Source organism: Larimichthys crocea, chromosome XII (genome assembly GCF_000972845.2).
Source record: "Larimichthys crocea isolate SSNF chromosome XII, L_crocea_2.0, whole genome shotgun sequence".
Lineage (NCBI taxonomy): Eukaryota > Metazoa > Chordata > Actinopteri > Sciaenidae > Larimichthys > Larimichthys crocea.
The window spans coordinates 29,449,451-29,471,794 of record NC_040022.1 but is presented as its reverse complement, the minus strand read 5'-3'; the positions used below and the strand labels follow the sequence as shown (position 1 = coordinate 29,471,794).

Genomic DNA, 22,344 nt, shown 5'->3' with positions numbered 1-22,344 from the left:
AAACTCAAAACTACTATGTACAGATGGGAATATATACGAAAACAACAGTAACTAGTAATTAGTGCTAATATAAATATGGTTTATGTTGCAGGTTTGCTTTATGTACATTATGTAGTTGGATATGACAGTATGAACAGCATGCATAGAGTGAGATTAAATAATTTACAGGTACAGTGGATGTTTCTGTCGTGCAGTGCTTTGTAGCGCCTCCCAGAGGAGAGGAGTAGGTGGTCTACAGTGATGTTTCCTGACTCTGGACATGTGCAAGTCCTGAATGGAGATCAGGATGGCACCGATGTTTTTCTCCGCAGTCAGAACTGTTAGATGTAGTGTGTTCCAGGTGGCAGTGTATTCACTGGTGTATTTACCATTTTATTTTTTTACTTCATCCACCTTTTCTTAGTGTTTACTCACAATCTGCTCACCTTGCATTTCCCTTCAGCTCACGTACAGGCTGTCTCTGCTTGGTTGACTTTCTTGGTCAGCAGTATGTATTATTAATTCACCCCAAAAAATACAACAAGCATTTTGGATATTTTTCACCCATGACTCGGTTTTCCCAGCCGTGTGTCCTGGCTTGTAAAATGTCCACGGTGTCCATCCATCTTCTGTGATAGCAGCTAACGTCTGGTTTTCTGATGTACAGATGGGTGATAACAGCTGAAGGTGCCTCTATACATGACCATCACATCCTGTCCAGCACACTCTGCAGTTTGCACAGCATGCTCCTCTCTGACACCACCACCTCCACCCTCAGGGCAGAGCCAGTCTTCCTGATGAGCTTCTGGATTCTGTTGGTGTCGACAGGCCCGCAGTTTCAGCACACGATAGCTTCTGTGTTCAACCCCAGTCCAGCTGGATGTCCAGGTACACTCTCAGGTACTGCACAGTATCCACATCCACAGATGGAAATGGGTGTAGGGGGTGTTTTCTGTCTACTGAAGTTCACTGCTCCACCACTCCCCTGTACTAATCTGCCACTATATTTAAAGGCAGAGCTGTAAACCCTGTTTCTTAGTTGATATAATGTAAATATAAGTGAACAAAATATCAACAGTCAGTTCACAGACATGTTTTCTTCATCAGGTCTTGCATGGGCTCTGTCTTTATAGATGCAGCAACAACGTCTGACCAGCAGGTGTCATCGTTCTGACTGTCAGCTGCTCCAAAAGCATTCATCATTTTAAACACAACTTCCTGTAAAGCTCTCCGCCCTGTCCAATCATTTTCACGCATGCAGGTGTGAGAGCAGGTGAGTCACTTCTATTCTAGAGGCCAGTTATCACCTGGGTGGCCTCAGATATGCCTTCACTGAGCCTCTCTGCATGAATCTGTAGGTCAACACTGATATTTAAGTCACATTTTAAACCGAGAGGGGTGACTTTAACGTAAATCACAATTTTGATCCAGGAACAACAAATTAAACATGTTTACTTTACCAACACTTTAACACAATCTTTAATTCTTTAATTCTGCTCTGGAGTTAGAATCTTTCCTGCGTGGTGAATTTGTGTTTAACTTATTCCACTTGTTGACATTTCTCTTATGTCTATTATCATTTTAATGACTGGATCTCATGGTGTCGACATGAGACCTGTCTGCTATCTTTCCAGATTTGATTATAGGATTACTAACATAGGATTACTGTTTTTTCCAGGTCGTAGCCGGGCGTAAACATCACAATGTATAACAGCTGTGTATTTACATGGCATGTTCTGGCACGGCGACGTTTCACAAGTTCAGCAAAGCATGAAGCAAGAGCGGGATATGTGAGTGTGAGCCATTCCTCTTCAGGGTCTCTGACTTCAAAGAATCTCAGGCTTTAACACACACACCGGATGTATCCTCCAGCTGTGGAGGCAGGGCTACCAAACTATCCCGAGGGAATGTAGAGGGGAGGAAAGAGGGGGTATACAGACAAGCACAGGGGGATGGAGTTCCCCTTATCTGGTCATGCTGCTATGTGTTGGTCTGTAAAATAGTAAAACATAGTTAATGGATCAGTTAACACACACACACACACACACACAAATACAGACTCTGGGTGACTCAGCTATTGTCTGAGTCACCTAGACGTACACACAAACCACACAAAAAAAAACACAGCACACTTCATTGACACTACACTGAGGGAGATGACGCGAATGAATGAAAGAATAAAAGAGAGAGAGACAATTTCCAACAAGTGGTGAAGTACAAAGAACAAGAGAATAAGTTCCCTGCAGCTGTTTCAGAGAGAGAGAGAGAGAGAGAGACTCGGAGAGAAAGAGTGGGAGGGAGGGTGTGCGGGAGGAGAAGGAGGGAGGGGAAAAAAAAAGAAAAAAGAAGCCAACTCATCTGACACAAACAGTGGGCCAAAGAAAGGGGAAGAGAGAGGAGCAGCACTGTCCAGAACGAGTGGAAAATCAAAGCTGGAGGAGACGAGGAGAAGAGAAAAAAAAAAAAAAAAAAAGACAAGACGGAGAGAAAAAGAAGGAAAGAGAGAGTCTGAAAAAAGTTCTGACCTGAAAAGACAAAAGAAGAAGAAAAAAGGGGGTTGAAGCAGAGAGGGCCCCAACTTTTAGAGAGGTAAGGAGCTGTGAGCCTTGCATGGCGGTATAGTTGCATTTCAGCGAGATCTGATGGAGTGATTGAGCTCCTATTTCTGCTCTGTGTGTTCATTTGTTACTATATATTTCCTCTATGCAATGTGTGTGTGTGTGTGTGTGTGTGTGGTGAGTTATGTGTGACAGATGAAACGGGGACAGGGGGAGGAGTGAGTGCATGAGCCAGAGGATACTGGGGTGAAAGAGTTGCTTGGTTGGAAGCTCTCATAACTCATAACTTCAATTCAAAGAGTCGCTGTAAAGTTTTGGGTTTTCTTGCACGTAAAGTGGCAGCTTTGGACACTGGAAGTTCTGGGTTACCGTAAGTTACTGGATTGCTCAAAGGACTTTTGGGAACTGGGGGTAACAAATTTCCTGTCTGAAGTGCCAAGAGATTATAAAAAGTCTGGAGGACCCATGGTGGAATTAGATCTGTGCTGGTAGGTGGGCCGTTATGCAGAATACTCTGTGTTGCATTTGTAGGATAACGAAGTAGAATGCAAATGCAAGGACATGATACATCTTTTACAACTTGCTTTTAACTTTTGTAGCTCAACAGGAGTCCGTTAGGAGTACGGGAATATGTCAGACACCACAAAGAGCCAAATGGAGTCACACCTTCCGAATGACAATTTGTTTAATTTAAGATAGATAGATAGATAGATAGATCATGTTTGAAAGGCCCATAGTGCCATCACATTCATACCAGTAGAGACATTAGCACATAAGCATAATACTTGTAAAGAGCATGAAACCTAAGAGGCATGCAAGTTGATCACAGCAAAGATACTCCGGGAAGTTGGGGAGTTTATACTTCCTTGTGTACTCACAGGGTAAATCTTATACAGTAGGAACTGAATTAGTAGTTTGCTCGTGTCAAAAGGTTAGACCACTTAGTGAAACTTGCAGGAATGCATCAAATTATGTGATATTAGGCAGAGATAGCCGAGCTCCCCCAACCCCCACACGCCTTTGAAAACTCTGGGACAGTCAAACCCCTAAGACAGAAAGTCAGTCAGCGAGAGGGACAGGAAGTTGAGGTCAAGGGTTAAAACGGAGGCGATTCATTATTTTCCTGACCCCGTCGCAGATGTCAGAGTTGTATAATCGCCGAAAACCTCGGCGGTACAGACACGAAGGAAGCAAGCTGTGGAAGACTCGGGCAGGGAGAGGCATTGCATTATGCTCTTTGTGGAGCATGTGATGCCCTGTGAGCAGCAGAATGGAGGAAAATCATTGAATCTAATTGTGCGGCGAGCAGAGCCACAGGGAGAGATGTCTGCAGGGAGGAACAACAGGCAAGACATGAAGCCTGCGTCTGGGTGGAGTTCAGCTCTAAATGTATCGAGGGTTTGAAACACCAAAAGGCAAAAACTGCTGCGTGCTTAAATATTTAACTGGAAAAGTTTCTTTTTTGGAAGTGGAACCACATGAGCTCTGTATGTGGATCACTTGATTTTGAGTCAGACAGAACTTCTTAGGTGTTTCCATCATCTCTTGTGTCTGTTAGCAACTTTGTTTTTCACAGTAAAGGAGCAGACGAGGCCACCACAGCATGGGAAGTAAATGAGAGTGATTCATAGGATGTGATGCCCTTTACCCCCAGTTTATTTTAGGATAGCTCGTGTTTCAAAGCTGGGACAAGATACTTCATGCTCGCTGATGTTGTTACAGTGTGTGAGACGCTGCCTCCATTTACTGTACACACCTCCTGGTTCAGATTTACTGTACACGCCAACTTCCAACACCAACAACAAGTCTTTAAAGGGCCTACAGAGCCTCCATTATATGATTCAGTCACTGACACACTACACCTGCTCTGTATCTTCACATTAGTCCTGACAAGAGTGCAGCAGTCGTTTATCTGTGGATATCAAATGCTTTCATATCATAGACCCTCAAATAGATTCACATCAGAGCAGTGATTTCCTGCCAGAGCTACTTGTACACCGGGGGGTACGTCTGCAGCTTCCAGGGCTGTGGGAAGTGAGAATTGTGAAATAGCTTGTGTAATTTGATAAAATAAAAAATCATCATTTGATTAAAAAATGTGTCCACATATTGAGACAGCTGGAACACTTTGCACAAATTGCCTGAAAAATGCTTAAACTGCTAAACACATACGGTTGAAATAGACAGTTAAAAGTGTGAAATCAATAAACATTTAAAACTTGAAATAACTATAGCTTCAAGTAACGGGTCAATGGTAGACATAGTTAGCTGGACTTAACTGTTTACCTATTACTTTAAGTCATTCACATTTGAATTAAACAGAAACAGTTCTGAGTACAGTATGAGTAATGGATAAACAGTTGAAATAATTAGCAACAGATAAAGTCCACTCCTGGCAGCAGCAGCAGGCTACAACTCAATACTTTTTGATCAGTAATAAAAAAAAAAATCCAGTTTAGATGAACACATTTGTAACGTGGGTAGTGTCATTGAGTTCAATGACACCTATAGTTGTAGAGGACATAGTTTCCTCATGGATATGTGCTTCTCCACTGAGTCCAGTGGAAGGATTTTGCTGTTACCAATGAATTTTAAAACACAATGTAGGTATGGAGATAATCATGTAAGGGTAGATCTATAATATGTTGTGTACATGGGAACTGAAATATAACATTGTTTATAATAAAGCCCCAAAGCCTTCATCACCTGCCCATGGCAGGTCAGTGTGCAGATTGACTAATCATTTACTCTTTACTCTCTCAGACAACAGGATGTCGACGCTACCCTCAGAAAACAACCCCGAAGATGCCAACAATCGCAGCTTCTGGATGGTAAGACGGCCGCGCTTGTGTGGCTCTTTGTCTGTTTGCCTCACGAGAGAAATAATAAGACCGAATCACAAGATAGCTTTACCCTTGGTCTCTCAAGTCTCAGTGACCTTACAGTGAAAGCAGACGGAAGAGTTTTGTCTTTCAGGATACATATCTATGTGGACAAGGCTGTGCTTTCATTTTTAAATGTGAACACTAACCATGGTACACTCACTGAATTTCCTGGCCTGGCTCTCCGGGAAGGTTTTTGTGGTACTGCTCAGCTCATTAGGTATTTGATTATCTGTGTTACCTCAACAAAGCAGACTGTAGAGCACAGGGGTCACGTCTCTGGAGATCCAGGACAAGGTTTTTTTTTCCATTTTCACCGCTCTCTGCAAGATAATTGCTCTGCCACGGTCCTACACGATGTTTTTATTTGTAGTGGAGAAGAACATTTGTATGAACTAATGGTCAGCTCATACACAATGCATTAGTTTGACAGTGGCTTCTTGAATTCCTCACTAACAACAAGACTCCAGTGCTAATGAAAGAGTTTGAGCTTTGTTACCTTCAGACAGAGGCAAGTGTCCCCTGTTTTAATCTGTGTTAACAAGGTAAAGCTCACAAGCTGCAGACATGAGAATGATATCTTCACATCAAACTCAAAGCATATTTCTTTAAAACCCAACGTTGTATGATGGAAAAATCAAGGACAAATCACAGATTAAAGATTTTAGTGAGTGACGAACTCTACAAAGACCAAGGTCAGACCCTGACTGCAGTATTTAATCGATGATGGCTTTCATACATACCTCTGATCTAGATATAATTAAAAAAAACATGAATCATCAGCACATGAATGAGTCACATAGTGCATTTGTCACTTTTAAGTGAACCTCTGGATCGTTCCATCTGCAGCATATTGCAGCATTTCATTGAGAATAATTCACAGGACGTGGCAACACGCGATAAATTACACTGAATCCTCTTTACTCCAGTTTAGCACCAGTCCGAAGCAGCGTACCATTTTTCTTTTTCCATTTTGTGAACTGCTTCACACTCTGTTTACAAGACACGTTTCTGTTCTGGCACCGTGTTTTAAAGCCGTAAACACTTCCAACATTAAAAGTGCTTGGCTATCTAATTTGAACGTGCTACCGCTTTAATGCTGGCTTTGTCTCCCGTCGGCCTCGATGGGCTGCCCCACTTTCATCTCTCCCCCTCCTGTAATTTTGGCAGCCCCCCCCCTGTTGTGTTGGATGTGTTTCCAGGCCAGGCTCCTGTCTGTGTCATCCTACAGCTCGAAGGCTGTCTGTCATTATACTGCAAACTTAAGCTCTTTTGTTTTATATTCTCAATGCCACTTGAAGAGGTTTCACAATAACCTGTAGAGTATACAAGTGCACTAACAGACACATACATACTCACTGCAGGTTATATAGACATGATCAGGCTCTCAGGGTGTTTCTTTTTTCTTTTTTTTTGCTGTTTAAAGTATAAAACAAAAGATGATAGTGTTTTTAAATCTGCAGCAGACTGGAAATGTTTGACTGGACTGATTAGTCCAAACATTTCTGTCAGGCGTCAGCCTCTTAATCTGCTGTTTAAAGCTGTGAAGCAGCTCTTGGAATGAATGTTTTGCTTTGGTGCATCTTTATTTGGTCTAAAAGCACTTTAGAAGGACATAAATAACAAAGCTGGCATGGATATAGTTTACTCCTGTTATTTCCACTTCCATTAATACTACTACGACTGCTGCCGCAGCCTTTGTTACTGCCTCAGTACTGCTGCTGCTGCTGCAACCATTCGTAGCTTAAAACTACAAATTTGACTGTTCCTGATGTTTTACTGCTTGCTTTTGGTTTCCAGCACTCTCTCCGTGCACTGACGTGCTTCATAGTCTGGATCGAATCAATTATATGTATGTGAAATGTGATTTTCGACGGAGGACCGTGGCCATTAGTTTTCTTATACTGCCTGCGTCTTGTTGCTCGGACAGATACTCGAGTAGCGGATTTGCATCTGCCTCAAAGATTGGCCGATCGGGTCTCTGCAGCGTTGCCGTTGGCCTCAAACTGGATTCCTCAGCTGTTTCTGTTTAATTTTCAGACGAATGAGGAGAGTCGGTGCAAGCCACAACACAGGCAGAAAGAAAGCAAGGAAGAAGCAGAGAGAGAAACAAGGGGGGGCGATTGATTCTGATTAAGGCACGAGGAAACTCAAGTGTGTCATTAAAAGCACATTGGGTGCTGTGATTGTTGAAAATAATCTTTTATATTGAGAGTGAAGGGTCTTGTACATGCTGTATACTCTGCATGATTAGATGAACCATGCAGGGAAAATGAAAGCAAATATTTTAAAATATTCATATCTACACATTTGTCTTACAACTGCTCCGAGTGCTGCCCAAATGTTTTGACATTAAAAGACCGCCTGACCTTTTCTGATGCACCTAAATTTCATTAACCACTATTTAAGAGTCTCGTTAGGATCGAAGACCTTGTCAATTAGTCGTAAAAAAACAAGGATTTAAGTCTGTGGTCGAGTACTCTGACAAACACAAGTCAGTGTGGGAAGCACAGGTCTGCTCGCAGTTGTTACTCTGAAGAATGAAATATCATCTTACAGAGAATTTGCCAAAGAAAAGTAAGAGCGCTGTGGCCAACTGTGCACCGAGTGCTGTGTGTGTGTGTGTAACATATTTAAAGCATATATGTGTCTGATATTTCCATATTTACAAAAAAAGCACAAAGACATTTTGACTTGCAAAGCACATGTAACTTATATTCATGATGTCTCTCTGCTACAGTCACTGTAGCTTTCCTGGTAAGCCATGGCAAAGAACCAGAGTGCACAACACGAGTAACCGGAGCTCTGTAATTGATGTTATTAGTTACACCTTTTGTTTGACAAGTGAAAATGTCAGCCACGAGACAGTGCCGCTCTCTTTTGTCTTTTTTCTTACTTGCATATTTTTAATTTTAAACTCATTACCTCCGATGATTTAACGCAACATGACAGCATATATAGTGTGCACACACTTTGAACCGGCTGCCTGAATGTGTCAGTGACTAACAGATAGAGTCTGACAGAGAGCGAAAAAGAGAGTAGGAGTGAGTGGTGAGTAGGAGCTGACGGCAGCTGCCAGGAAAATTGCAGAGAGATTTCCAAATACCACATCTACAAACAACACATTTGCTTCAGATATGTTATTACACTCAGGGCCTTGCCTCTGCTGCCCTCTTGTTCTTCCTCTCCGTCTGGCTTTCTATTTTATTTTATATGGTCCAGCCTCATGTCCTCATGTCCACTGACCACACCCGACGCTGCTGCCCGCATTAGAGTTCACCACAGGAAACTTAATGCCAATAAAGTGTCACTTGTGGCACGGCGGGGGAGTGACCTTAGCCGGCTGGAGCAGTGTCACAGCTGTGAGGAGAAGATGAGGGTGAGAGCTGGAGCTTGTTAAGACGGACCGACCAGAGAATGTGATGCACACCGATCGTGTGTGTAGAAACGGTAGCTGCGGTATGAGACGATTCACATGTGGACATTTTGACATGTCAGACACAGGTGTGTATAATAATGGCTACATCCCATTTAGCTGTGACAGTTCCAGTTAGGTGACTAACTAGGAGCACCTAAATGGAACAGAGCCATCACTAAAGGAATAGTAGTTTACATTTTGATACCAGTCTCACGTCTGAGCAGTTTGTTTACTTAGCATAAAGACTGTAAACAGGACACAGTTGCCAGGCAACCGGAAGAAGCTCCAGAAAGTCACTGCACCCTGCTGAGACACATAACCTCCCGTAAAACGACCAATTGTCATCTTTGTACTTTAGTGTTTGCATGCAACACAAGCCAGATATAATGTATTCATTTGTGAGAGCTTTTATGCTAAGCTAAACAAACCGGCTGCTGGCTCAAGCTGCATAAACAGTTTATTAGAGCGGCATCAGGTTTCCTCATTTAACTGTTTGCAAAAGAGCAAACAGTATTCATATTATACAGTTGTTTATAAAAGTGTTATACAAATAAAGTTAAAGTACTTAGTACAAGTATTAGTAACAAACCTGTAGAGAGCAGTACAGGCTGTAGTACTTGTAGCAGTTGTCTTCGTAGTAGAAGCAGATCATTATATCAGAAATACCATTAGTAGTATGGTAGTAGTAGTAATTGTAGCAGTCGTAGTAAGAGTAGAAGGTTCGTCTTAGATTGTGCCGTTTTAAGTTTTTAATTTAGTTTGTCTTTTTGGTCTACATGTTGTTTCCACCCCGCCAGGAACAAACTGTGAGCAGATGTACGATTCTGTATTCTCTGGCATTGAAATGTTGAAACTAAAAGGGGAAAAAAAAATCCGACTTATTGAAAGCTGGCAAATATATCAGGCACTTCTGGCTTTTTCAAGCCAAAGAATAGTTCTGGGGTATTAGTATCGGGGGTTAAAGTGCTCCATTGGACCTCCTCCCCCTGTTTACGCTCTGATAATAGTGGCTCTTCCTTTTCTCTTTGTGTACTGGCAGCCTGGGAACTATCACCGCACTGTGAAGCGGACAGAAGATGCCTTCCAGGCCTGTAATGACATCGTGGCATGTTTCCAAGAGAGAGCTCGCGTGGAGAGGCAGTACGCTCAGCAGCTCAGTGAATGGAGCAACAAGTGGAAGCCGGTCGTGGACTCCAGTACGTACAGGAGCTGCAACCCCAGCTAGATATGTCTACAACATGGAAATGTTTTTGTTGTTTCATGTATCTGTAAGAACATTTTAAGAATAATGTTTTCCCGCCCTTCCTTCTTCTCCCTCAGGTCCTCTGTATGGATCTCTTCTGAAGGCCTGGCAGTGTTTTCTGTCCTCCGCTGATCGGCTGGCCTCCTTACATGCCTCCATCTGCCGCTCCCTGGTGTCAGAGGATGGAGACCGGGTCAGGACCTGGCAGAAGGACACCTTCCACAAGAAGTTATTTGGAGGGTTTAAGGAGTCCCACGACATTGAGACGGGCTTTATACGCGCTCAGAAGCCGTGGGCCAAACGGCTTAAAAAGGTCTGCGTGGTTTCTTTGATGGACCATTTGGTACTCCTTTTTGCAAATGGGCCTTATTTTGATACAGCCAATCAAATCTTGGATAAAGCTCAGCCACAGTGAGCCAGACAACACGCAGCTCCAGTCTCCTTATCTCACAAACATGAACACGCGTCTTGTCCTGCAGCTCGGCTCGCTGAACGAGCCACCGAACAAACATTCTCTGGGGAGACGTGCACCGGTAACATCAGTCTGCGGGCTGCACGGCTAATTAGCTCAGCACCTTAAGCAGCATGTTAACGCACCTGCAAAATGTCACTTTGGTCCAGTCGGATGCTGCTGTGCTTCTTTTCAAAACCACTAACAACAGGCTGCAGCGGGCTGAGACGGAAAGGAGCGTTTCGGATATTTCACCATAAAAACCTATCAGCAATATTTAAACTGCAGCTTGTTAAAGGGTTTCAGAGTTAACTAAACACCGTGCTCTTCCCCTGATCCACATTAATGCAGCTCCACACATCCGCCCAGCACAGCTACGATGCTCCACTGTAGTCGTGACATTTTGCTGTTTGTTTCTGGGAGGATTTCTCACATTACTCATATTTTCCCATCTAGTCCAGGACTCAAGTGACCTGAATAGAGACATTAAAGCAAGAAACCCAGTACCTGTGTCTTTAAAAGCAATGAAACCTTTGAGTTACTGCGTTTTCTGTCATTTGAGAGCAGATTAGAACAAGAGGACATTCTTAAAGAGCAGGAATGCATAGAAACCCATCAGGGAATCAATATTTCATACATACACCTCAGCAGCATCACAAATGGGTACTCATTCAATAAATGGCCCCAATTCAAGATCTTTATTTAGACCACAGAGATGTACTATCATTTTCAAAGTCATGTGCATCTCTGGTTTCAAAATGACGCTGGTGTCACAGACACACCTTCTTCATTCATTGAGAACTACAGATGATAACGTGTGTCTGTGTTCGCCCACAGCTGGATAAAGTCAGGAGCGCGTACCACAAAGTGAGCCGCAAGGAGCAGGCGGCCAGGGAGCGGGAGGCACACGCTCAGGGTAACCCGGACGTCGCCATCGACAAACAGAAGAAGATACAGGAGGAGAGAGAGCTGGCTCAACAGGAGGCCGAGAAGGTAAGAAACATATTTATCTCATGTGTCTGTGCTTCTGACTCGAAGTTTTGTCAGAGATTAAAGGTACTCTGTGGAGGAAGTGGTGGCTCGTGTGGAATATTTCATTCAGATTCAGAGGAAAGAGAACTACACCGCTACACACCGATTCAACGTCTGTGTCCAAATGTTTACAGGTCCGTGCCCGCTATGAGAAAGTCCTCGAGGAGGTGAACCGCTACGCTCCACGCTACATGGAGGAGATGGAGTCCATCTTTGACCAATCGCAGGACGAGGAGCGCAAGAGGATCGTCTTCCTCAAACAGGCGTTTCTCTCCATCCACAAACACCTGGACATTACCAACAATGAGAGGTGAACAGTGCTTTAAGATCGCTGTGTGTGGGTAAACGCCTAAAACAGATTTTGGTATTTGTGGTTTCCCTTTAAGCACATTAAAATCAACTTAAACACTGTTCCACACACACAGCACATGAGCATTCCTCAGTGACTCACTTCTACTCTAATAAAGGAAATAACAGCAAAGATAGCAACTTAATTACTTTGTAAAATCCTTAGGGGCCACAGGAGGATATGGGGTAGATGAGAGAAATTATATACTCTATTAATCTGCTTAATTTTGGGGTAACACTTTACTTAAATGCTCTGGATGGGAGTGCAATCAGATTATGTGCCAATTAGAAATTTAAATGAACTTTAGTTACAGTGTAACCATGAGAAATGTGAAGCATCTTATTATTCTGCAGCTTCACCGTGAGAGAGAAGTCATTTCTCTCAGCTGAAAATGTGAACGTGAACCCAACATGCAAAACACCAGCTGGAGACCAGAATCATTGTAAACAGTTCATTTTTACGATGAGATGAATGACAGGATGAGACCTTGAAGTGAGGAGATCCAGAACAGTGCAGGCGCTGGGACGAGGCAGGACGTCCTCAAGTACATGGAGGTTGAACCGTATCATTGCACGGAGGATCAGATGATGAGCAGCAGGTGGTGAGGTGACAGTCAGGCGAGAGGGAGACCGGAGGCCACGTGCAGCAACAAGGAAGGAAGGCAAAAATTCTTCAGAACAGAAAAGTACATGCAGAATGTCTTAAGACTAAAGTAGAAGCAGGGAAAGAGTTGGCTGTGGGCGGCTGCATTATTAGTTTGAACTGCAACTGAAGACTAAGAGATGAAAGCAGCTGAAATGCTGGTCGATGTCTAGCAGTTGAAGTGAAAACTTAAAGTCTGTGCGCTCTAAGTGTTTGAAGAACAAGTTGTAAGCAGTGAGTGAAGTTGAAGTGGCAGCTGTAGAGGTGGATTTCATGCGTAGAGGCTGGTAGCAGCTGAAGTTTGGATGGATTACAGGTCTGTGTTGTGCATCGGTTCACCTCCTCTAACATCCATCCTTATTTATTTTCCACGTCTCATTCAGCGTGAGGGCCGTGTATGACGAGCTCCACAACACGCTGATGGCCATCGACGAGCACGAGGACCTTCGCTGGTGGAAAAATACCCACGGGCCCGGCATGCCCACCGACTGGCCTCACTTCCAGGTATTTCAGTCCAATCCATTTCTTCTTCTCAGATTGATTTTTGGTTTCCGTGTTTTTAATTCTAATCGTTTTGTTTTCAGGAATGGACACCTGAGAAGAAAACCAAAAAAGGGAAGAAAGTAGTTGAAAAGAAAGGAACAATAGAGAGGACGTGAGTACAGACGCTGCTCCGTACGTGATACAACGATGTGGCTGTTGATGTTCGGCTGATCAAACATCCACCTCTTCTTTTTGTCTTTGTTCCTCCAGTGTGATGATTGGAGGGGTGAAGGTTAGAGCTCTGTATGATTATGTTGGCCAGGAGACGGATGAGCTGTCATTTAAAGCAGGTAAACACACTCGCACCATCCTGCCACACTCACCGAACTGCACCGTGTGGAGCATATTATTAGAACATGCAGATGTGTGTATTATTGTGTAATTTGACGTGCTATATATTTATGTTTCGACTTTTTATTAGCACCAACAATTCACTGACTCCAACTTCTCGAATGTGAATATTTGTTTTCTTACTCGTCTCTTTTTTGTGACGTTACATCCCAAACTATTCTGCGTTGTATAGAACTCATAATCATTAGTTGCAGGTCTAAGTTTATTAAGATTTTTAATATGTGTATATATGTCTGTCTCCCTGCAGGTGAGGAGTTTTTGAAGATCGAGGATGAGGATGATCAGGGCTGGTGTCGGGGGATGAAGGACGACGGTTGGGAGGGGCTTTATCCCGCCAACTACGTGGAGGTGGTTTAGTTAGGCAACTTTTTAAAAAAATGACACGTCTCGTTACATCACATGCTTCATTTCACTGTGTGAAGTCACAACCTGGTTTAACGTCTGTGGAGTGCCAGAAACATAAAAAAAATCTATGCTGTAAAGAACAACACACAGTAGCTGTTCGCCAAAGATCTGCTCTTCGGTGAGATATTTCAGCAAAATAAAAAAGTGCCCAGGTTGTGTAATCTCTTGAAGGATTTTGACAAATGTTTTAATATATACACAGTATGCATAGACCACTTGTACTGAAGCCATATGATAAACAATGCTTTAATGTAAAAATATAAAATGCTGTTCTTATGGTACGCTATATAACTAGCTATCTGGTGCTGAAGTTGCATTACAGGACTTTGTCTGAGCTGTCTTTATTTTTTCAACACATTGTCATAAAAATGCTCACGAAGCTCAACATATGAAGAGAGTGACGCTGAGACTGTGATTCTAAATAATCCAAAGTCGGCCTGATAGACGTAGACATGAGCTGTATTTCTCGTCTGTTTTTTTTTTCTGGTTTAACCGAACAGTTAAATATTTTAGGAATATGGTTGTTTGCTGTCAAAATGCACAATGAGATGCAAAGATCGACATCAGTTTTATCTCTGTGTGCCAAGTACAGGGGGGAACTTCTAGCCTGGCAGCATCAAAACACATTCCTGGAGCTTCTTATCTTCTGTCTTGTTTGCTTAAAGCGGCTGTAATCAATTTTTTCACATTACCAACCAATGTTCGGACACTTCAGTTTCCCCCAACACTACAGAGCTTTACGGGACATTTTCAACTTGTTGTTTTTTTTGTTTTTAGCCCCCAACCTTTTGGTCCAGTCTCACCACTTCCATTAGCTCTGTCTTTGGCTGCAGTTGTACACTGTACACCACATACTCAGCATCAAACGACAACTAGCTGGTGAGCACCAGATATTTTGGTTGACTGTTGTATTGATGCATTGATTACTAGTTTTCTAGCAATCAAGACACGTTATGGTTGTATAGTGATTGGCTGTTGCCTTATATTGGAAAACACCCACAATAGTTACATGTAAACATGAGCTGCAGGTAATTACAACAGTGTTATTTCAAGTGACATAAACATTAAAAATGAATGAAAATTCAGTTTGGTAAGAGGCTGTGGTAACCACAATTATGTACTAGACAGAGATAATAATGGACTTGGCAGAGAAAACGGTCCCACAACTTTAATTCATGGACTAACTTAAACAGTTGGACACCTTGTGCTGCATTATCACTTATATTACGTGTAAATAAGATTCTGCTTTGCAGTTCTGCGTAGTTTGACAGTTGAAACTCAAAAGGGAGAAAGCAGTTGTTCATGAATTGCAGGGTTGGTGCTTCAGTCCTGCACCAAATCTTTCAAATTGCTGCTGATAGCCGAGCCAGCTCCATCACCATCAGACTGTGTCAGTGTGTGATTGAGAGACAAATTGTGAAGCATTTTGCAGCATAAAAAAAAAATGCAGTCCAGTTTTTCGATTTTGATGGAGCAAAGCTAGCTGGAGTTTCTCTGTTTCCAGTTTTTATACTAAGCTGGTTGCATGCGAGATGATCGTCAAAGCATCAGGACGCAGGTTCTTCTTCACATGTTCCACGTGCAATAATATTCCTGCACAGATAAAACTGATATTGTTCTTCATCAAATTCTCATTTTGATGCCAAACTTTCATATTTCTCAGCATGCGACTGTTCCTTTAAGATAAGTACTGGGGAACAAATAGTTTTCCTGTCTGTCTGTAATATCTAATCATCTGTTGCTATACTGTATGTATGACACTTATCGTGGAGAGCATCTTTACCAAAGTGAGGAAACACCTTCCAGAAACTGCTGGCTTTGCCTTGAGCCTTCGTCAGTATCTGTGTATATGCTGTGTGTCTTTATTCGACATGTACAAACGTTGCATTTATCCCCCAAACGTCCTTTGTTTTGCAAACTGTTCGTCTTTTGGAAATAAAATTTGAAACTGTTACACAGACAAAAAGTATTATTCAATTTTAATGTGGAAAAAATGACGTGTGTGTGTGAGAACAAGAGAGACAGAGGGATTATTGTGTTTGACTTTGTGAATCACGATGTCGTCATCTTCTGGAGTCCTGAAGTCCTGCCCGTGGATGTTATAACATGCAGGGCTGTCACACATGCACAAACTCAACAGTCATTTTTAAGCTTTGTGTTCATGTCAAGACAACTGCAGGTCAAACGCTGCTCTTTATCCTGATGACGCCACCGCAGAGTCAGATGCAGCCTGACATCAACACATGGCCGTCAGCCAAACACACTGTCCCGCACCAGTGTTTATGTTTGTGCCAACCGATAGCAAGACGTGCAAAGATAAATCCTGCTATATTGTTACACTCTCCACACACACACACAGTGTGCAGTAAATACAGGCAGAAAGGAGCATGCAGGAATGTCTGTTTCCACTGGATTAATGGAGATGATGATGTCGCACTGGAAGGAATTTCCTCACCTGATGACAGTTTTCTTGCTTGAAGCCAACGTAGACTGATATATAATCAGAAAGACAGTCTCAGCAGAGCTCCGACATCCTTCCCTTTGCTGGCTGTAACGTATCTGACAAAGTACCAGAGAACCTTCAAAAGATGGAGAATATAATGCAAACAGGAGCTTCAAGCTTTAAAAGTCTGGTGCGTGAGATTTATGGAGATCTACTGAGTCCAAAAGAATGCCAGGAGTTTGTGAATACTGCAGGGCAACGCTTCACCAGGTGACTGTAGCAACCACTCGTCACCCAAAGAGTTTTCGTGATTATTGGCTACCTAAGTTGGCAATACACTGTCTGGTCTTGGTCTCGACTCGGTCTCGCAATAACTTGGTCTTTGTCTTGACTTTGTCTCAACCCCTCGAAGTCTTGGTCTTGTCTCAGTCTGGATACATTCTGGTCTCGGTTCAGTTGGTCTTGAATACAACATTGGCGTTTAATATATGTATGAGTCCACTGTAATGAAGCACCATGTTTCTACAGAAGCCCAGAATGGACAAACCAAAGACCACCGTAGGTTCTCCAATATGTTTGGAAGCACAGGTGAGGCAAGGGGGATTCAGTTGGTTGCAATCTGAAATTTCACCACTAGTGTGTCGGATGTCAGTTCATCTTTTTTAACGATAGTTAAACGTGCAATAACTGATTCTTTGGCCTTTTTTTTAATTACACAATGAATTATATAAAAGTCTTATACTTCAAATCTCCAATAAATAAGCCACAACTGTCGAATAATAAGTTTGTTATGCTCACAGGACTGAAGTACAAAGACCGCAGCTTTTTACTTCATTTATCTCTTTTATCTTGATCTTTTATTGATCTTATATCTTTATCTGGCTCTCCACTGTTTCATTTCAGTGTACCTGACTACACTGAGAGATAGCTGACCACTGTAAGGAATCAAAAAGACGTGCACAACCCCCCCATGACATCTAAAAATGCACTTCAGTGAGAGAAGAGGCATGAAGGCCACAGGCAGCGGTCATCTGGCAAGTGCGAAAAAGTCACTTTGTCGTGAGTCATCCTTCGTCTTGCTTTCAACGAGAGGAAGAGTACATTTATGGGAGATGACAAACCAAGTCCATGACCTGAGTGCTTGTTTCCTGCAGTGAAGTGTTCTGCCAGCTCCGTTAAGGTGTAGTCTGTATTTTTTTTCTTGGCTTCGGTCCACCGAAAAAAAAAAAGGTTATTACCAGTAAACACTCTGCCAATCCTGCAAGACATCATGACTCATCTTCATTTCTTGAGTCTGGCAGGATGAAACCGATCCTCATTTATGTCTCGATTAATAAAAACGATGAAAACAACACAATAAAAAACAAACGCTGTGAAAGTCACAGGCTCTCTCCGTCGAGACGTTTGATTTGGCAGCGTCACCTGTGGGCCACTTTAGACACAACAGACGCTTGTAATCGCTGGTGCAGAATTTTGATCTGCATCCAGGGTTCAGTATCTTTTTCTGTCACATTAGAGGAAGAGCTGAACGGTAGCACGTTGTTTTCATGCTCCAGTCGTCTTACAAGGGAACAATGAGAGGGTGAGAGCAACGCTGAACGAAAGGACCTTTCGCAATTTACATCTTGTACCCAAATTATTCGACTCCTGACATGCTCTGTGAACATCCATTTTAACTTTGACTGTTCGAATCACACTTTTCAGAGCGAACTGGTCGCTCCACTGCGAACTCTGCTCATTTACATTCATTACCTCCAGCTCATTTCATACTGTAGGTGCAATGTAAACACACACACATTAGCAGATGCTTGTTTGTCGGAACAATAATGAGTGGAAACATCTAATTTGCATCCTAATAGCCTCGTGATATTCAATTTGATGGCACCGAGCCTTCAAATACAAACCGCTCAGCAGTTTCAGCTCTTGATCCGAGCGAGGTCAACACGTGGACACCCACTCTCGGCGCAGCTGTGTTGACTTTAGCCTTACTCGCCCGCATATGACTTTGTGATTGGTTCATGAACCCACAAATGACTGTTCATGTTGACACTGTGAATGCTAATGTCAACGGTTGGCACTCCTGCTCCAGCAGAGGGTGCTCACGGATCAGCAGCACAGCCCGCAGCAGGCCTGTCTCCAGGAGAAATATGCACGCTGGGGTGGCAGCATAATGGGAAAATGTCTTTATTCCCTCATCTCTCATGTGGTGACAGGCAGAACTTTAGGTTGCTATGGAGAGAGCTGCTGAAACAGGGCCATAATTAACAGAGCCACAGAACTTGGTTCAATGACTCATTACATTTCGAGAAGTTAATGAGGAAATCACACAGCTCCTCGAAGGCAAACGACTCTGTATGTGTGTAATGTGTACATATGATAAATGTCACATCATGAGGTGAGTATTACTGTACCCTGCTGCAGCCGCTTCTGCAGGGCTAATGATGAGCATGTGATCGGCCCCCGTGCAGTCTAGTCGATAACTGGAGACGCGCGTGTGTGTGTGTGTGTGTGTGTGTTTGTATGAAACTGCATGTGTGTGTGTAACATGCTTGGGTGGGTGCATTAGTATCTTTGTGTATGTGAGCGTGTTGAGGGAATGACTCACCTCCTTGTCAGGGAGACACAAAACATATGAACATTTTCTCAGGCTGTCAAGCACGCACACAAACACACACACACACACACACACACACACTTCTATATACTCCCCAGGTCCTTGCTCCAGATGTACTTTGGCGTCTCTTTCTCTCTCTCTCGCCTTCAAATCCTCCCTCTCTCTCCTTCTCTATCTCCTCTCCTTGTTCAGCATAAGCTCGGGCTGCCCTGGGGAGGCTCCTGCCACAGCTACGGGCCAACAGTGGGCCTGCTCAGGGGTTTACAGAGTAGCTAAGAACACAGGAAAAGCCGCCCAACTACCTGTAGACCTGCCAAGAGCACTTAAGCACAAACCGTCTCTCACAATTTATCTCAAGGATGTCTGGAAAATCCCACTTGACTCTTGCTTAAACAACACTAAGACTGGCGATGCCTATAGAAATGTAGAGGCAAGGTCGTGGCCAGAATGCCAAAGGTACGAGGAGTCAGAAGAGAAGAACAAACAGGCCAGGGGACTTAAATCCAGGTTTTAGATGCAGGGATGTCATGGAGATGACGTCCAGGTTTTGTCCAACATCAGAGACTACGTTCAGGTTTTACAGTCTGCAGGGACGTCACAGATTACACCCAGTTTAAGATTTTGACACATTTATTGTCATGTTGTTTCCTTCTTAAAAATAATTAGCCCATCCGGTGCTTTCACTCATGTTGCATCATTCATAATCTGCACCTCTACATGTTTACTTTGGGTTTGCACCAGCACCAGCATGGTCACTTCTTTTTAAAGCGTTCACTGGAAGTGCTGGTCTGACCTTTGACTGGTCTGGAACATTTATTGTTGCAGCTTCTGACTGTGTCCACCGGCGCCGGGCCTGCAGGAGCCGGACTCATCACGCACCAGGCAACCGGGTCAGTCTAGGAAAGAGGTAAGACCCCGCCTCTTCTGGCCTCTGCGTGCATGAGGATGCTTTTCATTTCAAACTGCCCAAAAATAATGAGCAATCAAGAAAATGGTTATTCTCGCATTTCAATTAGCCTAATTAAAGGGAGGGCAGCGGGCTACTCAGAAGAATGGCAAGCACTACAGTACAATGTGTGTTTATAGGTGTGTGTGTGTGTGTGTGTGTGAGTAAGAGCGAGCAAGAGTCTCTCCAAGGGGTTCAGCTGGAACACTGCATCAGCAGTCAGAATGAGAAATTAACCATTTGTTTTCTTTCCTCCACAGCCTGGAGCAGATACACAATCTGGTCAGCGCAGAGGCTGCCAGAGAGGATTCAGAACCACACAGCGGCTCCATCAATCTGTCATCAATCATTCATATCTCAGTCTCTGTGGCCTGAATTGTTCATTTTTTTCCATTTCTATAATAACACGCGTGCCCTTTGGTAAATGTGTTTGTGAGTTTTTCTGTCGTGTAGATTTAAAAGGAGCCGCCGGCAGCGAATGAGTTAAAGCGTAAGTTCAGCATCCAGTCTGACAGTGAGAGCCAGATGGTCATGTAGAGCACTTACAGTGACATGGGCCTACACAGCTCCCCCTGCTGGAACCTACACACACACACAAACACACACACACACACACACACACACACACACGTCCTATCAGTACCCACACACGTGACTCATTTGCATGCAAACACACACACACAGGAACATCAGCGCCTGTGATTCTCAGGTCATTTACCTCATCCATCCCTCCTTCCTTTCCACCTCCTCCCCTCTTCTCTCACTTCCTCTCTCCTCTTTCCTCTTTTTCATTTCCTTCGGTCTCAGTCTGATGGCCAGAGTTAATTGGCTGCTGTCTAATTGCTGCTCATTAGCTTGAGTAACCAAACATATGAGGCGTAGCAAACAAAACCTTCCCCTGGCTCTCGCTTTGGCTCCGCGCTGCGTTTTTTTTGTTTTTTTGTTTTTTTTGTTTTTTTGTAATTCACATTCCAAGTCATCTTCACCCCGCCCGTCATCCCCCCCTCACCCCCTCAATCCCCTCTGTGGTTTTCTGTGCGTTGCCTGCCTTTGTTTGTCAGACAGAGATGAGTCAAGTCCAACGCCAAACAAATAAACTCAATACTTTAACATTAACGCAACATTATGTAACTTTTCCACCTTCCACTCTGCGCCTCGAGCGCCTGTTCGTGCACCATGTAACCAGGATGATCTTATGATATTAAGTCACCCACCACCCAGTATGTCACTGTATTTTGGTGGAACTGGATCATTTTTTACGGAGATGTCTCTGAGTTTTCTGATTGACAATAAAGTGCTGCTACACTGGTAGCACAGGAGCTTTGGACTGCTCAGGGAGGACGTTTTCGTTAACAGACCAAATGCTGGTGGAGTGAGATGTGCAGTGTCATGCCAGAACCGGAGCTGGGCGAGTGTGCAAAGTAACCGGGCTCAGCAGTCTATCTGACATCATAGCAGAGGTGAAGAGATCAAGGATGCTACCAGACGATGGTATGAAGAGCAAAAGAGCGAGCGAGAGGCCCCTGGACAAGAGTAAATCTGGGACTGACGACGGAGACGTGGAGCTGGGCTTCTCACTGTTGGACTGGTCAGTAATATCAGCTGGCTGCTACGTCTTGTGCTGTTGCACTTGCTTGATGTTTGGCTGTTAGCAAAATGCATGTGTCCATATTTACGACAGCGTATAAGTGAATTGCCCTCGGAGATGCCAAACAGTCCTCCGTAATGTTGCTTTAAAACAACTTAGAAACGTTGCTTTTCTCCGCTCATCGTCATCTACTCAATGTCAGAATTGATTACATTTGCTGTGTAATCTTCTGACACTGTCCATGCACACAAGCTCTCTCTCACACACACACACAAACAAACACAAAGGAACAGGCATATGTGTTGTCTTACACACATCCTAGAAACCCTGATAATGCATGCAAACACCCACCCACATGTGCAGACGCAAGCATCAGAAAGGCCAACCTCCTCGCCCACACCCGTTGGCATTTGGCAGGTTCTCTATATTTGGGTAGCGCCCCTCCCATGAGCCCAGCCTCCTCAGCTTCCCCTCCTCTATTTAATCTATCTTAGAAAAACCTCAGGGGTTTAATTCCTCTCTCAAGGCAAAGTGCTTTGCTGGCATGGCGGCCAAATCCATACACAAGGAGTGCATCAAGCTTTAAAGTGGACATCTCAACAGCCGAGCAGTTTAGTCAGAGTGACGTGAAATATGGAGCGTAGTGTGTCGCTGTAGAAGAAAGAAAGAAAGAAAGAAAAAGAAATGGTCGAGGGCTGCTGCTGCTGCTGTCTGCAGGGGATTCAAGGGGGGCTGTGAAAACACTGGAAAGAACGAAGAGAATTACACAATACCTAAATGGGCACACACACACACACACACACAGACAGACACACACCCACTCGTACCTTCTCGCAACGCTTGTGATATGCCAAGAAAATTATTTACTACTCAAGAGCAGGCCCTAAATGATTAGATTAG

At 43.6% G+C, this 22,344-nt stretch overlaps 1 protein-coding gene across 3 annotated transcripts; it reads left to right on the top strand.

Moving 5' to 3' along the window:
• Window positions 1-701: 701 nt before the first annotated feature.
• si:ch211-51c14.1 (protein kinase C and casein kinase substrate in neurons protein 3) lies at window positions 702-15,805 on the top strand. 3 transcript variants are annotated; one of them, XM_027285705.1, is made up of 12 exons: window positions 702-879; window positions 1,113-1,252; window positions 1,658-1,769; window positions 5,301-5,368; window positions 9,877-10,033; window positions 10,158-10,393; window positions 11,369-11,524; window positions 11,698-11,873; window positions 12,938-13,058; window positions 13,139-13,209; window positions 13,308-13,387; window positions 13,696-15,805. In XM_027285705.1, the coding sequence occupies exons 4-12, from the start codon at window positions 5,309-5,311 to the stop codon at window positions 13,803-13,805; spliced, it is 1,167 nt and encodes a 388-aa protein (XP_027141506.1). In that variant the 5' UTR covers window positions 702-879; window positions 1,113-1,252; window positions 1,658-1,769; window positions 5,301-5,308; the 3' UTR covers window positions 13,806-15,805. The 3 variants fall into 3 exon arrangements, with proteins under 3 accessions (XP_027141506.1, XP_027141505.1, XP_027141507.1); XM_027285704.1 differs by lacking the exons at window positions 702-879; window positions 1,113-1,252; window positions 1,658-1,769 and adding an exon at window positions 1,885-2,568; XM_027285706.1 differs by lacking the exons at window positions 702-879; window positions 1,113-1,252; window positions 1,658-1,769 and adding an exon at window positions 2,606-3,025.
• Window positions 15,806-22,344: the final 6,539 nt, after the last annotated feature.

Coding starts and splice junctions, on each gene's coding strand:
- si:ch211-51c14.1 (XM_027285705.1), top strand. CDS start 5,309: ATGTCGACGCTACCCTCAGAAAACAACCCCGAAGATGCCAACAATCGC. Junction 10,034..10,157: donor GAAGCCGGTCGTGGACTCCA/GTACGTACAGGA, acceptor CTTCTCCCTCAG/GTCCTCTGTATGGATCTCTT. Junction 11,874..12,937: donor GACATTACCAACAATGAGAG/GTGAACAGTGCT, acceptor CGTCTCATTCAG/CGTGAGGGCCGTGTATGACG.